The sequence below is a fragment of the Platalea leucorodia genome (genome assembly GCF_965183815.1).
Source record: "Platalea leucorodia genome assembly, chromosome: 9".
NCBI classification, from domain to species: Eukaryota; Metazoa; Chordata; class Aves; order Pelecaniformes; family Threskiornithidae; genus Platalea; species Platalea leucorodia.
The window spans coordinates 28,597,571-28,611,590 of record NC_138831.1 but is presented as its reverse complement, the minus strand read 5'-3'; the positions used below and the strand labels follow the sequence as shown (position 1 = coordinate 28,611,590).

Here is a 14,020-nt window from a genome sequence, read left to right as displayed (position 1 = left end):
ATGACTACCAGATGACTTCCAGTGCAGCTTAATCTCCTGGGTATTTGAAGGGCTTAGCACTGTGGGCCAGGGGCTGATGTGGCCATGTGATCCTGTGCTGGCGCTGCAGAAATACCAGAGAAAGTGAATCGTTTGCTTCGAGGTACAGATCTATAGCCAGCACTGCTTGAAATGTGCCTAGTAAAACAGTATTGGAGGATATGCTGGCTACTCCTGAGCAGTTGCATAGTGAATATTAACTAATTCAGGTCAGTGGTGTGGTTGGTGGTGTATTTTTAGAGATTTGCTGTTGTACTGAGTTATTTAGACATTTTTTGAACCTTGGTGCAGTGGTAGTCAGTGTTGTATCTGATCTTGATGCACTGGAAGTGTAAGGGAGAAATAAACTGAAGTATTTTCCTTTATTCCCAATAATGAGTTCATGAAAGAGTTGCTTCTGGCTGCCTTGTTGAAATCTTAGCTATAGCCCTTCATATTTATGATTTGGAATGGGAATGTTTCCTAATTAAGTTTAAACTTACTTGCCAAAGTTAACCTAGTTGATAAAGGAACTATCCCTGCCCACTAGAGTAGATTCATCCTGTGAAGATATGTGTTAGTTCTGGTTTTAGGTCTGGGCTTGGAGCTGGCACATCAATTTTAATTTGCAGTAGTCTTCTAGGCTTCTAAAACTCCTCTCTGAGGGACTGGGGTATTCACCTGGCAATGAAATGAACCTACTTACTGACCTGCTGTGTGTAAATCTCTGCTTGGTCTGTCAGTTGCTGTGGTATTCCTTATGAATGCCTGGAGCAGGGGCTCTTGCCAGGTGTGGAGCTCCTGAGAGGTGATGCCTTGATTGGAAACTAGTTGAATTTTCCTTCACAGTGTTGAACTGTGCTTGTGCTCCAGGCTATCACTGAGTAACTTCTATGGAAGACCTCTTGTAGGACAAGTGTGGTGGGAGTTGCATGTAAAAAAGGGAGGCTTCTTCTAGCAAACATTATTTCTGCTGCAGGGCAACTGAAGTTGTGCTTTTGGAGACACAGTAAGCAGCTTTTCTTGTTCCTGATGTAGCAGTTGAGGCCAGTCTCAAGTAGGTGCTGGCTGCTGGCACAGCCATTCACACAGTATGAGGACCAGGGTGGGGGCGATGCTCAGCATTGGGTAACCTGACAGAAGGCTTTTAGCTTGTATCAGATTCCTTGTGCAGTGGCACAAATGCTTGTGATGGCATGAGGAAAGAGGCTTGCTCGCTTCCCAAAGGATGCTGGGCACTGCTGAGGCAGGGCTAGAAAGTGGCTGCCTTGGGTGCCCTCACCCTTCAGGTTAATGGAAACGTGATCTTTTTCAGAAGGTGCCTCTGGGCTGTACAAGAGACTGCTAATAGCGTATGACCTGAGCTACCCTAGCCAGGCCAGCAGTTATCAGCTGTAAATATGTGGATGAGTCAGCATCTGCCAGTGCATTGGCTGCTCAGTTATTAGTCTACTTGTAGTCCCAGCCTTGTTTCGGTAGCATCAGTCAGGACCTCTTGGTAGGTAACGAAGGCCTGAATGCAGCAGTTCTGGAAGCTTCCTTCTGTCTCTAGACCAGAAAAGTGCATGAGCTGCTTCTGTTGTTTAATATGTTGCTCATGAGCATCTTCTCCATGAAAAAGTTGGTGCTGTCAGCAAGGACATGAATCCTAGGACAGCTGTGATCTGCAAATGGGGAGGTGCTTTGGCCCTTGGACCCTGGCCTAGGTTGTGGCAGTCTTTTGCAGAAATTCATACCTGATGGCTGTAAGGCTGATCACGAAAATTCAGAATATAATGCTGCTAATGGCCCCCTGTGCTGGGCAGATGGTTTAGAGCCTGAAGCAGGCTGTTGGAGCTGTTTGCCATGCCCTTGAGTGAACAAATAAGGCTCTGCAGGATCAGTGTCTTGCCTTCGGTGAGCCTGGCTTCTGGGTAGGTGACCAATGGAGCAGAAAGACCCTTGATCTCATGTGGTGTCTTGTCAGTGCTCCAAGTTAAATCACTTCTGAAGAATTTCTGACCTTCTGGTGGTTTTACTTGGTACAGGAGCAACTTGTGTATTGTAGTTAGGCTATGTTATCATGAAACTTGTAGCTTGGGCAGTCTTAATGAGCCTGGAGATCCACCCTTAATATAGTAGCTATAGTAGGTGAAAGGACTGGTTTCTTACAGCTTAAACTCTTTTGGTTGTGGGACTTGGGGAAGAGGTTTTATTCCAGCAGGTGAAATCTTGTGCTTTAATCTGCTCGTGGTCTCAATCTTTTCAGTTGTCTTCCTCAGGTCAAACTAAATTTATCCTGGATTGGACTTGTGTGTAAGAAGCCCCTTTCAGCATTAAGAGGATTACATGTGGTGGAGAAGGGATGGCAGAAGTTTGACCTTTCACTAATGCTATTGGGGAAACACGTGTGGAGACACCTTACTTGGTGTGATGAGGTGTGCAGCAAGGCGGTGCTGAGAAGAGATCAGTACAGCAGCAGTCCAAGCAATGTGAGAGAACAAGCTTATTCAGCAGTCCTGGATCTGACACAACTGGAGAGTTAGCCAGATCTAGGCAGAGCTGTGTGGCAGAAGGGGCTGCCACTGGAGATTTAGCTTGCCATACCTAATGTTAAATCTCTATAAAGATCAGTTTGCAGATAATGCTAATCCTTGGTGAACTTAGCTGCCTTGTCAGGACCAGCCTGACCACCACTGCAGTGGTTCATGGGTGCTTGCTCCAGGAGTTCCTCAAGCCTAGGCTTAGGTCATTAGCCCAAACCAAAGGGTACAGTGCGGCAGTGTGGTGAAAGCTGTAATGGTAGAACTTGTCTGGTAGCTTCTGGAACAGGATTGTGTGGTGCTTCAGAACACCTGCCTTTCAGGCCGATTCAGTCCTCTCTGAAGAAAGACAAAACTTCAGCAAGGTTGGGCAGTGCAGACATTAACCTTCAGTGACTTTTAGTGTGGTGTTGGAGATGGGAGAGAAAATGTGGCCTTGATAGAGGCTGGAGTCAACATCTCCCACCAGCGCAACTCCTGCCAGTGCTGCTGGAGTGCAGCCTGTCCTTGGGCAACTGCTTCACAGGGAATGTTGTTCTCTCCGAAGTTTAAAGCTGATCTGTGTGTTCATCACAGGTCTGAATAAGAATGTGAGCAAAGCCAGTTTCTTAAGATAGCAGGTGGTTTGTTTGCCAGGCTTTAAAGCTGGGCCTTGCTGGGTGGAAGGTGCTGCTACCAGATTTGGTTAAAAAAACCTAAACCAGCTTTTGAAATCATCCTGTTCTGTAGGCACAACTTCCAGCTTAAGTAGAACAGTGAGTAAAGCTCCCTCTTCAGCCTTTGCATGCCCGTTTACTCACCTGGCTAAGCTGACTGGCTTCAACTGAAGGCAATGCTAGCTTAGAACAAATGGATTTAAAAGGATTGTAGGTACCCCAAATGTTCCAGCAGCATTAATTTCCCTTTCATTAAGCTCTGCTCATTTAACTGAGACTGAAGCAGTCATTATTTTGCTATAGGTTGACAGTCCATTGTACGAAGAAATGGGAGATGCTTAAATGACTTCCTGTGGATGGGAGTGGCTTAAGGTGTCAAGTTCAGTGTAAAGACTGTTAGTTGTGGCCCATCAGGTCCTAATGATTCTCACTGGCTGCTTTATTTAAGGAAAACTGAAGGACAAATGCAAACCCAGACTAGCTGATGACTAAGTCGGCTTCCTGTTTGCTCTCAATTGCAGTCAATTTGACCTATCACTTGTTTAGCCACCCAAAAAGTCCTCTCTGGTACTATAATGTAAATTCCTCTGTTCTTCACTGCCCTGCAACCATGAGGAAGCATGCCAGGCAGATCTGGATGCAGCTGACCTGATGTGTGTTGTCTTGGATGTGGGGGACAATGTTGTAGATGCAGAGGCCCAAAGTGTGCAGCTTGTCTGGAGTGCATGGTGTTAACAGGGTGCCTGGGGCAGAGCAAGGCTGTTAGCAGGAGCTCACCTAGAACTGGCAGCTGAGAACTGTTCTGCTTGCCCCAAATAAATGCTCTGTCTGGTATACACATCCAGAATAGTGAAATTCAACACCTGTACTCCAGAAGAGGTGCACACCTACTGCTTGAGGTTTTGGCCTTTATATTTCAAGTGTCACATTAACAGGTCTTTGCCTACATGGGTGCAATGTATTTCTGTACTGGAAAGTAGCTCTAGTAAATGGGTTTCTTCATTAGATCTGCAAATGGAAACAGATCATGGTCAGTGTTCAGCAGTGAGTAGGGACTTGGCCTAGAGCTGTTGCACTCTGCTGCACTTGCAAATTGGGCAGTGTTGCTGAAGATCCAGCATGTTTCCTGATGTGCTGTCCTGTTCAGGTTTTGGTGCTGTAATCCTGTGGTGGTTTCTCTCTGTTGGAAGAGGTAGGTAGAGCAGTGAGGCGAAGTTGCAGTGCTTTCTTCCTTAGTTTCTTAAATAGTTGCTTGCCAGCTGTTCAAGTGTTTGTGGTTATGGGAATAAGGCAAACTCCTTGCTCTGGCTGTGAAACAGGTCATGCAGCAGCAAATGTCTCCACTTGAGGAATTTTTCAGATTACAGGGAAGGTGCTTAGTTGTGTATCAGAAAAACCTCTTGTAACTAGTAGGTTTATGCCTAACAAGAGCTTTCCTAAGCCCCTGATGATCCACAGTGTACCTTAGGAATACAATTGGCTCATCCTCTAAAAGCTTTCACTTCAGATTTGTCTTGTGTGCAAAACATACTTGAGGAGCTTAATTTTCAGGGATGCAATTCCTGGCCTTTAAAACTGAAGGTATGAAGAGGTGTGAAAGGCAAAACAATGCTTCTGCTGTGAGTTGCCTTCCCATTTGTGATCTGAAGGCTGCAGAAATGCTCACCTTGCCTCTTGCTTCTGTGGATTTTTTGGAAGTTCAGTGTTGGTCAGAGCTCTAGTCCACAAGGTAGCTGCACACAAAGATGAGTCTAGTTTTGCCAGTGAACAGAGGTTACAGCTGAGTTGTGCTTATCCTTCCCTTGCTCTGTACACTTGGGCCTTATTTGTGGAAGCACTTCCAGGTTCTGCTAGAAATTAGCATGTGGGAGCAAAGGGACACCTCTTCATGGCTGCAGAGGTGGTAGGAGTGGGATCTAGCTTGTTTGGTTCATGCTTGCTTAACCATTTTCTTGCTACCTTTCTCTAGATTTTCTCCGTTTTTAAGATAAAACCCATTTGCTGGATTTTTAGCTGGCTTTGCAAGTGTCCTTGGTCTGGAAGGCTCAAACATCTGAACATCTTTGTGCTTGGCTGAAGCGTCACTTTTCAAGACTAAGTCTGATGGCATAGCTGCTGCTATGGGACAGGGACTGAATCATGCGCAGCTCTCCCCATGCTACCTTAACCTGCCTGCCATAAACTGCCTGGGGGTCGTGGCTTGTGGTGCCAGTCACTGCTTGTCTTCTCCACACAGGCTTAGGCTGTAATTTTCTAAATGTTTTCCTATTTCAAATGCCTGGTCAGTGCAGCCACACTGCATACCAGATCAGGGGAATGAGCTAGGCTTAAAACAAACTCCTGGTGGCTTGGTTTTAACCAGATCAGCTCCCCAGCCCAGCTTCCTGTGTGGGAACTCATCTGCCTAAACTGGTGTAAGTGGGGAGGGAGTGCTGGGGTGGGGACAAGTGGCTGGGGCTGCAGCTTGTGTAGGCTGTCTGGGCTGGTAGGGTTTAACTGCAGGTTAAGAGCTGAACTGTGTGGAGATGCTCACCTCTAAGAAGCCTTTGAAATGTCTTAAGTGCGATGCCAATATCTGAAGTCTGAAAAATGCAGCTTTCCATCCAGGCAGTGGTGTGGAGAGCTGTCCAGCCTGTGCTGTGGTGCGCCCTGGCTCCAGGGATCTCCCGGACAGACAGAAGGATGTCATTCAGGAGAGCCGCCTGCTCAGAGACCTGCACGAGAGCATTTTACTAAGGATTTGCTTCTCATGATGCTGTTGAAATCAAACCTAACCAGCTCAGGAGGCAGGAGCTCAGTCTCTCCCAGACACTCGGGCACAAGCCCAGCACAGTGCGGCTCCCTCTGCCAGGATGATTGGCTTCCAGTGGCAACTCCAGGGAAAAATCCAGGTTGGAAAGACTTGGACTGGTTCTTGGGGCTTGGAAAAGTCTGCAGCAAAGCATTTGGGCTGGGTTGGGCTGTGTCAGGTTGCAAAGTGAAATTATTCAATATTTGGTAGACATTTACTTATTAATAACTTGAGGTTATGACTCTTTAGACTGAATTTTTGTAGGAAATTAATTCTTCCTGCCCCAGTATCCTATTAGTTTTGTCTGCCATCAACAATTGATTACTTTGTAACAAATTTTCAGGCTCTGAATTTGAAAACAACTATTCCAGAAATCCATTTAAATACTATTTTTAAGTTGGCATTTTTCCTTGATGACCCATATCTATCTTTCAGTGTGACTGGGAGTATTAAAGGGGAAGCAGGCTTGTGCTGGCTATTTGCTTTGGATGGGAAAAGGTCTAATTAAAAAAATGGTGGTTATCTAAGTAAATTCTACTGTGCTTCAGCAGTTATACTTGTAACTGAATTGCAGGGAGCTTGTCTTTAATGTAGATTGAAGTCATCAGAGAGAAACACAGATCTCCTGAACTTGAATCTGATTGGGTTCAATTTAACAAAACGGCTTATTTCCTGAAAAATGTAGATAGCTAGGGAAGAATGTGTCTGGATGCTGTGGAGTGAGTGCTTGTCACTGATGGATTTGTTCCCTGTTGCCTGTATTTCTTCAGTGGTGGTTTTCATCCAAGATGTTGGATCCGTGTGGGATTCAAGTTCTGCTGTCTGTTGATATTCTGTGTCCACACTTCCCAGAAGATGAAGCTTGGTGGGAATTAATCTTGAAGATGGCATAAAACCTAGCAAGATACTGGTCCCCAAAGGGAAGGTAGTCTCCTACTGCCAGGGATCTGGGCTAGAGCACAGCAGTTCTGCATTTTCATAAATGCAGAAATGTTACATATTCATATGGGCAAGTTATGGTTGCTGTGGGAACTGAGTTGTCTGAGCAATGTGCCTTTATCCTCTCCTCCCTACAGCTGCATTATAAATGTTTTTAGGGCCTGTCCAAAACAAGCAATCTGAAAACTATACTGGAAGAATTAATGCAGTGAAATACCCTGCTGAAGATGCAGTGTGATGCTTTCAGAGGAATATTTGATGCTGTTACAGGTGCTTGATAGTAATGTGACTGAATTGGCACTACAGCTTGTACTATACTACTAGGGGAGTAGATAAAAACCCCAGTGGATAAAAACCCTGCACTTTGCTAGGTCACGGGCAACTGAGTGGCACTCAATGTGGGTGTGGAAAAGGAGGCCAGGAACACTGTGAGACTGTCTGGGATGGCTGGGGCTGCACATGAGGGATAAGGTGACAGGCTGGAGTCACTGCAGCACCCTGCTGAAGAGCTGGAGTGGTGTGCGAGGTGTACATCTGATGGCACAGTGGGAGGGTGTGGGGGCAGGGGGAGGAGGAGATAGCTGCTGCTGCTTGGTAGCTAGCTTATAAGTGCCCTCTGACTCAGATTTCGGGTAACACAGCTGAGCATCTTGTGGTTTCATCAGCCCCCAGATCCCTGCATTAAACTGGAATTCTCAGACTATGAACCTGCTGCGTTTCCTTAGGCTGTTGGCACAAGCTTAAACCGAGGCAAGAATCTGGCGTCTCCAGTACCGTAGGCTTGTGAACACCCTGCAGGGGAGGGGAGGGCTGGGAAGGGGGGGGACCAGGCAGGCGGAAAGTAAACAGGCCGTGAAAAATTCCTGATGTGAAATGGGTCCTGTGCTCCAGCCGGTCTGATTCTCCCTGTACCAGTGTGATGTGCCTGCTTGGGCTGGACCTGGGATAATGGGCTTCTCTCTGGGTAGCGGAGGGGGTTGAAGGTTATCCTTGTTACTCAGTGGTAAACAATGCAGAGTCAGTGAGGCACAGTGGCCAAGTTGAACCAAATAGATTATGCTAGCAGAATTGCGAAGCTTTGCATTGGGCTCTGAATTGGAGCCAGCAGCTGGAGTCTGTCCAGGACTAAAGTGTTTTTGGGTTTTGTGGGTGGAGGGAGGCGGGGACAGGAGAGCTGGGTAGCACTAAAACTGTCTGCTCTGTTGCTGCTGCTGTCGTCGTTGCTGGGGGGATTGCTGCCTCGAGCCTGTCGTCTGCTGTGCCATATTGTGGAGCCCTGCTTTTGTGCTGCCTGCCTCCCTTGATTTACTGGACCTGCACCTCTCCTCCTGCCTGCTGTCTTGTCTTTCAGGGGAATCTTATCCTTTCTTCTTACCTTTATTTTGTAAGAGCTGATGCAGTTCTCTTGCATGGCTGAGTGACGTCACTGTCAGCACAGTAAGCATCAGCAGCCTGGTCACATGCTGACCCAGTCAGTAATGCAGACGGGATAGGAAGGTGGAGGGGCTGAGGGGGGTGGGGGGCTGGTTTCTGGACATATGGTAGCCCTCCCTTTTGGGGTGCAACTGCTAGTTGCAGAAGCTGTGGCTTCAGAGCGGCACAAGACCTGGCTCAGGGCTTAACGCTTTGGAAAACTCCTTCTTTAAAAAGAAAAAAGCAGCCCTGAACTCTCAAGCTTCTGTTTGTTCTCAATCTGAGCAGACTTCCAGGACTCTGAAGAAGCAGTGGCAAGCAGGATGCTTTTCCCCACGTCCACACAAGAGTCTTCCCGTGGCCTCCCAGACACCAACGATCTGTGCCTTGGCCTGCAGTCCCTCAACCTGACAGGGTGGGACAGACCCTGGAGCACGCAGGACTCTGATGCTGCAGCACAAACCAGCACACAGTCCGGTGAGTCTGACATGCAGCAACAGTTGTTGGATTCCTTTTATTTTTGGCTGTTTTAAAGCTAATGTGGACTGATTTGCTTGTGTAATGGGGTGCTGGCAGTTACTGATGGGGGCTTCTCGACCTGTAATGCTTGTGTAACGTGGTGGTTTAGTTGGGGAGGCTGTGGCTGGCTGTTCCACAGCCCCCTCTGTTCTACTGTCAGTTCACTGCAGACAAGAAGTGCCCAGGCTTATGTTTTGCTCGGTGCTGTAATGCTGGTGGAGGAATAACCTCACTGAGAGAAGAGGAGAAATCCTCTCCCTGTGTTTGGAGGGAGTGGGTGGGGGGTGTGGTGTCAGGAGGCTGAACATGAAGAGTGGGAGTGAGGCTGAACTTCGCTCCAGCAGCTTGAGAAAATCCCCTGTGGCAGGTAGCTCTGCAGGCAGGGGTGTGCGTGCTTGCAGAGGGACCCCCCCCCCACTGCCTGACTGTGAAAGTCCAGGCAGCACCACTTGCTCCTATGCTACAGCAGTGTTGCCTGCCAAACTCTGCCTGTGGGGTGTGGTAGGTGCAGCCGGCACCTGACTAACAACTTCAGCTGGCAGCTCACAGGCTGGGTGGAAGACTTGGAGGGATCCTTCCCCACTCCCGCATTTAACTAGAAATAGCAGTCTGCTCCTAGCAGTGGGCTGGAGGAGATGCAGTGGAATGGCTTCTTGCTTTAACTCTTTTGGTCCAGCGCAAACCTACGTGATCAGCAGGGTGTGGGCTTGCAGCCACGCGCTGCTGGCTGGCTTGCCCTTCCCCCTCAATCCTCTCCAGTCTGTTTTTTGCAGTTGGGATCAGATGGGGGGTTTTTAGGGTGCTGGGTGCTTCTCCCAGAGTGATGCAGGGTTCAGTTAACTCTTCCAGAGGCACTAGCCTTCTCTGTAAAATTGCAGGCGGAGGAAGGGGTGCTGCGTGCACAAACTTGCATCTCCTCAGGCAGGTGACAGGGCAGGGGAATAAAACGGGGAAGAGTTCATTTCCAAGCCTTTAAGGGCTGTAAAAAACAGTTTCACAAATGGTGGTGTGTGTGTGTGTTCAAGTATCAGTCCATGGAAAGATCTAGTGCTTTGGCAGAGTTTGTACAAGTTCAGCCTGGTTGCTACAGAAACTCATCCCTTTATAGCAGCATGCTGCTGCTTTGTTAAAAGGGTAGTGCATCTCTGCACAGACTTGGGTGACACAGGAGGCCCCAGGTGTAAAGTTGGTGCTGACAGGAATGTAGATAGCTTCTGGGGTGGCCTGGGCAGGGTGATTTGCCCATGTAGATGTTGGGGAGGGGAAGGGGGTGCTGTCGATCACCAGTGATGTCCAGGGGATGCTGCCCTCAGGATAGGAAGAGCTTCTGGGACACATCCCTGAATGTTGCTGCATGGGTTGTAAAACAAAAAAAAAAATCACTTGTGGGGTAGTGAGGTTTGAAATGACAGCTTCATTGCCACAGCTCACTTGAGTTTCTACATCTAATTTCTGCAAGACTTAGCGTGCAGGCTTGCCTATGGGCCCTAGCACAGGCACTTAGGGTCTGCTTGCAGTCAGGTTGTGGTAGCTTTATTAAGCCTTGCTCTGCTCCAGCACATGATCCTGTGGGCTTCCCCTAATGAACCAGCGAGTACCACATGCTTGGTGTCTGTTCTCCTATCATTGCTAGCCAAAACCTTGAAGGAGGAGGGAGAAATGAAAGTTGTTAGTGTGCAGTGGGCTGGATAGGTGCCTTAGAGCTCTGCACTGAGCCCCTTATGGTGGTTAGCAGACTATGGGACACTGAACTTGTGTTATAGGATCTGTAATGTAAAGAACACACTTAAAGCAGGCAAAATCCATGCTGAACAGTTCTGCTGTTAACCACAACACCTGGGGCATGCTGCACAATGGTGCTGCAGAACAAGGGCTGTCGCACACTGAGGCGGCTGCTCTGTGCAGATATCCCAGCCCCACCTGATCTGCTGTAGCCATCTCCAGTGCTCTCTTGGCCAGTTTCCTGCCAGGCTGTCTTGGCAGAGGTGCGGACATCTCTGCAGCGCTCCAGCAGGCAGGCAAGCAGCGCTCGCGCAAGCCTGTGGCAGGCTTTGCACCTTGCAGGTTGGGTGGTGGGGCCAAGTGGACTGTGGTGGTAGTGGGGGTTCTCTGACAAGGGTGAAGGGGTTTCTGGTTTCAGGAGGGAGATTCATTTGGAGATGATTTGAAGGTCCTCTGTTGACCTCCCTGCTAGCAGAGGTTGTATTTGGTGTCAGGTGCCGCTGCTGACTGCAGTGCATCATGCTGGAGCTCCTGCCTGCCGCAGAGGCCTGGGAAGAGCAGTATGAAGGATCTAAGTGGGCACTGCCCTGGGCTTGGGTGATCTGCACCCGGTGGGTGTTTGCAACAACTTGTGGTAACAGCTGCTGGAAGATGGCACCCAATGCTGTCTGGAGAGGCCTGTTTCCTCACTTCTTACCTCTGGTATTCCCCTTGGTACGTGATGGGGGAGATGGCTGGGGTGTAAAAACAGCCTAAATACAGCTGTGCCGCTTCTGCAGAGGAGCCTCTGGCCTGCAGGGTCTGTGCACAGGGTCTAGGGCTGTGTAGCTGGGGGTGTTGTGGTCCTGAGACTGTTCTCTCTCTCAATTGCACCTTCCCTTCCCAGGTGTGCAGCAGTTGGGCCAGGAGTGTTCTGTGGCCTGGGCTGCTGTTACTCTCCTGCTCTGAGAGCTGTGGGCATGGCGTACACTGGCTGGAGAAGTGAAAGGCTGATATCTGTGCATGACTCTTGTATTGCTTCAGCCTGTTCACATCTCCTGTGTCTGCAGAGCCTCATTTTTTCTCCTCTGTGAGGGCCCTGGAGTGGCCATGTGGAGCTCCTTGGGAGGGGGGATCTTGTAGTTCAGGAGTGTCTTCTGTCAAATGCTCTTCAGGTGGCAGAGGAGTGTACCTCTGTCTGAAAGCTGTACGGATCTGAGGAGTCAGCAGATACTGATGCTTCCAGGTGCCCTAGCTGTGCTGTGATGGAAAGAGGGAGGATATGGAAAGGATGCTACTGTGTCTGGGTGCTCCTGATGCCCAGTGCTGAGGCCTGGAAGGCTGCAGCTGGCCTAGCCCTAGGGGCTGGGGTCTCCATCAGGGTGTCCTGAGAGCAGGCGAGGCTGCGTCAGCACTGTTGTCTCTACGGGCTGGGGAGGGATGGCACTGCCAAGCAGAGCTGTGGTGCTGCTGGTGCCTGTGTTTGGAAGGTTCCAGCAGTGACTCAGCTGCGCAGACCCATGGGGAGGTGGCTGGAAGTGTAGAAATGCAAAAAAAACCCTAACAGGCTAAAAATATTGCTGATGTGGTCCCCTGCAGTGCCTGTGCTCGAGTACTGATGAGCTGGGACCTCCTCTCTTGTCTGTGTAGTCCCTGCTGGTGCAGAGTGCTGGGCCTGGGAAGGACCTTTGGCTGCAAACCCTTCTGGTGTCACCTTACATGCAGCCTGGTGCAGTGGGATCAGGTGCCTGCGAGGGCTGTGCTGGAGGAGGCCAGAATAGTGGGGCTCATTTGTACACTCCAGTCCTGCCTACATCCCCCTTCCCAAAGGGCTGCTGAACCCCTTGCACCCAGACAAGGTTATTTGTAATGAGTCTTCCTTCTGGGTCCAGCACCCTAATGCACTGAGGATGTGTGCTTAGCCCTTGAGAGCATGCCAGGTGCACTGCCAGTCCCTGAAGCTGGTGTCTGGAAAGAGCCTCTCTGAGAGGCAGCTGCTGCAGGCTTGAGCTGGCTGTAGGATTGAACTGCTGTCTCATAGCAGGAAAGGCATCTCAAACCCACTGCTGCCACTAGATCTGCCAGGCTGGAAATACTTCAGCAAGTCCCAGAAACCTGCTCTGTGGCCCAGGGAGGGGCTTTTGCAGGAAACTGGCCTTGATCACTTCCAGCCCTGTCATCCCCAGCTGTATTTCTTGAGGCAGTGTTTCCCCTTCTTTAAAGGAGCCTCATAGTAGGCAGATGCTTGTGTTAAGACCTTCGAGTTGATCACTCTGCAGAGGCAAGGAGGGGTTAAGAGGCAGTGATATGGAACTGCCCTTGATGGTATCCTTTACATTCACTGCTCTATTCCTCATGGAGCACAAGCAAATGGGGTCTCGATCCAATTTTTGCCTAGAGAACAGGTGACAGCAGTATACAAGCAGATCCATGTGTGGATTTTGGGTCTCTCTGCTGTTTTTTAGCCTGTATGCCAGCTGCTTGGTCTGGCTAGTCTGTCCTGTCCTACATCGGGAGGCTGAGGCTAACCCTATGTGGGACAGGCAGACTTGCCCACTGGGAAATCATCCTAAAACCAGTGTTAACACTACATTTGCAATGCGAACTTGCAAGGACATTTTCAGGAGGATCAGATCTTCCAGAGAGGATGTCTGCCTCTGTAGGTGAGCCCAGCCTGAGCAGACGAGCTCTTCCTGACAGTGTTGGATGGACCACCTTGCTGTATCTGCCTCTCTGCTTGGTGTGTGACCCTAAAGCTGCTGGCGCAGCAACAAATTCGAGCTTTTCCTTGGATCTGCTCTTGAGGCTGCAGCTCCAGCCTCATCCGTGCCCTCTCCGGGGTGGCTGCTGCTGTCTCATTCTCTAGCCTGCAAGGTTACAGCTCCAGTAGCTCTGATGCTGGGGAAATGGCCTGTGGTAGGGAAGTGCTGCTGCATCTTTCCAGTCCTTGGTTCTCCTGCTTCCCAGTGCATAGTAACTTCTTTCTACAATAAGCTTGAATGTGCTGATTATCTGTAGTTGCTTAAAATCTGCTAGGCTAGAACTGCAGGCAGTCTGTTGTGCGTTGCCTGGCAGATAGCTGAGGCCTCTGTGAAGAGTACAAATCACTCTGAAGTCTTCAAGGCAAAACCCTGTCAATGAAGGATGAAAGAAAAGACCTGTTGCACAGAAGGTAGCATGGTTGTTGTCATGGACTCCTAGCCTTTCTTCTCAATAACATCAGGAGAGACTTCTAAGCTGCTTCCCCAGGATGGGCTGTTTTCAAACTGTCCTCAGAAATGCTGTATAGATGGTGGCAGGCACCTGAGGAACACTCCCCCCTACCTCCCCCCCGAGTGACAGTTGCTAATCAGTCTGGGGGTGGTTGTTGCTAATAAGCACAACATAGCAATTGCTGGCCTTCCTTGAGTTGTTGATTTGAGTGTTCAGCTGCAGAGCTTGAGGAAGACCCTAGAGGGGCA

General features: G+C 49.3%; 1 protein-coding gene across 3 annotated transcripts in view; it reads left to right on the top strand.

Moving 5' to 3' along the window:
* Positions 1–14,020, top strand: part of CPEB1 (cytoplasmic polyadenylation element binding protein 1) — a gene marked incomplete at both ends in the record, with an annotated part of 41,630 nt that overhangs the window by 7,732 nt on the left and 19,878 nt on the right. For 2 of the 3 annotated variants that reach the window (XM_082321370.1, XM_082321372.1), the window contains one exon: positions 8,628–8,816. In XM_082321370.1, coding sequence (XP_082177496.1) covers positions 8,628–8,816 — 189 coding nt within the window. Of the gene's footprint in view, positions 1–8,627; positions 8,817–14,020 lie in introns of those variants that run through there. The other variant, XM_082321371.1, reaches the window with a different exon arrangement.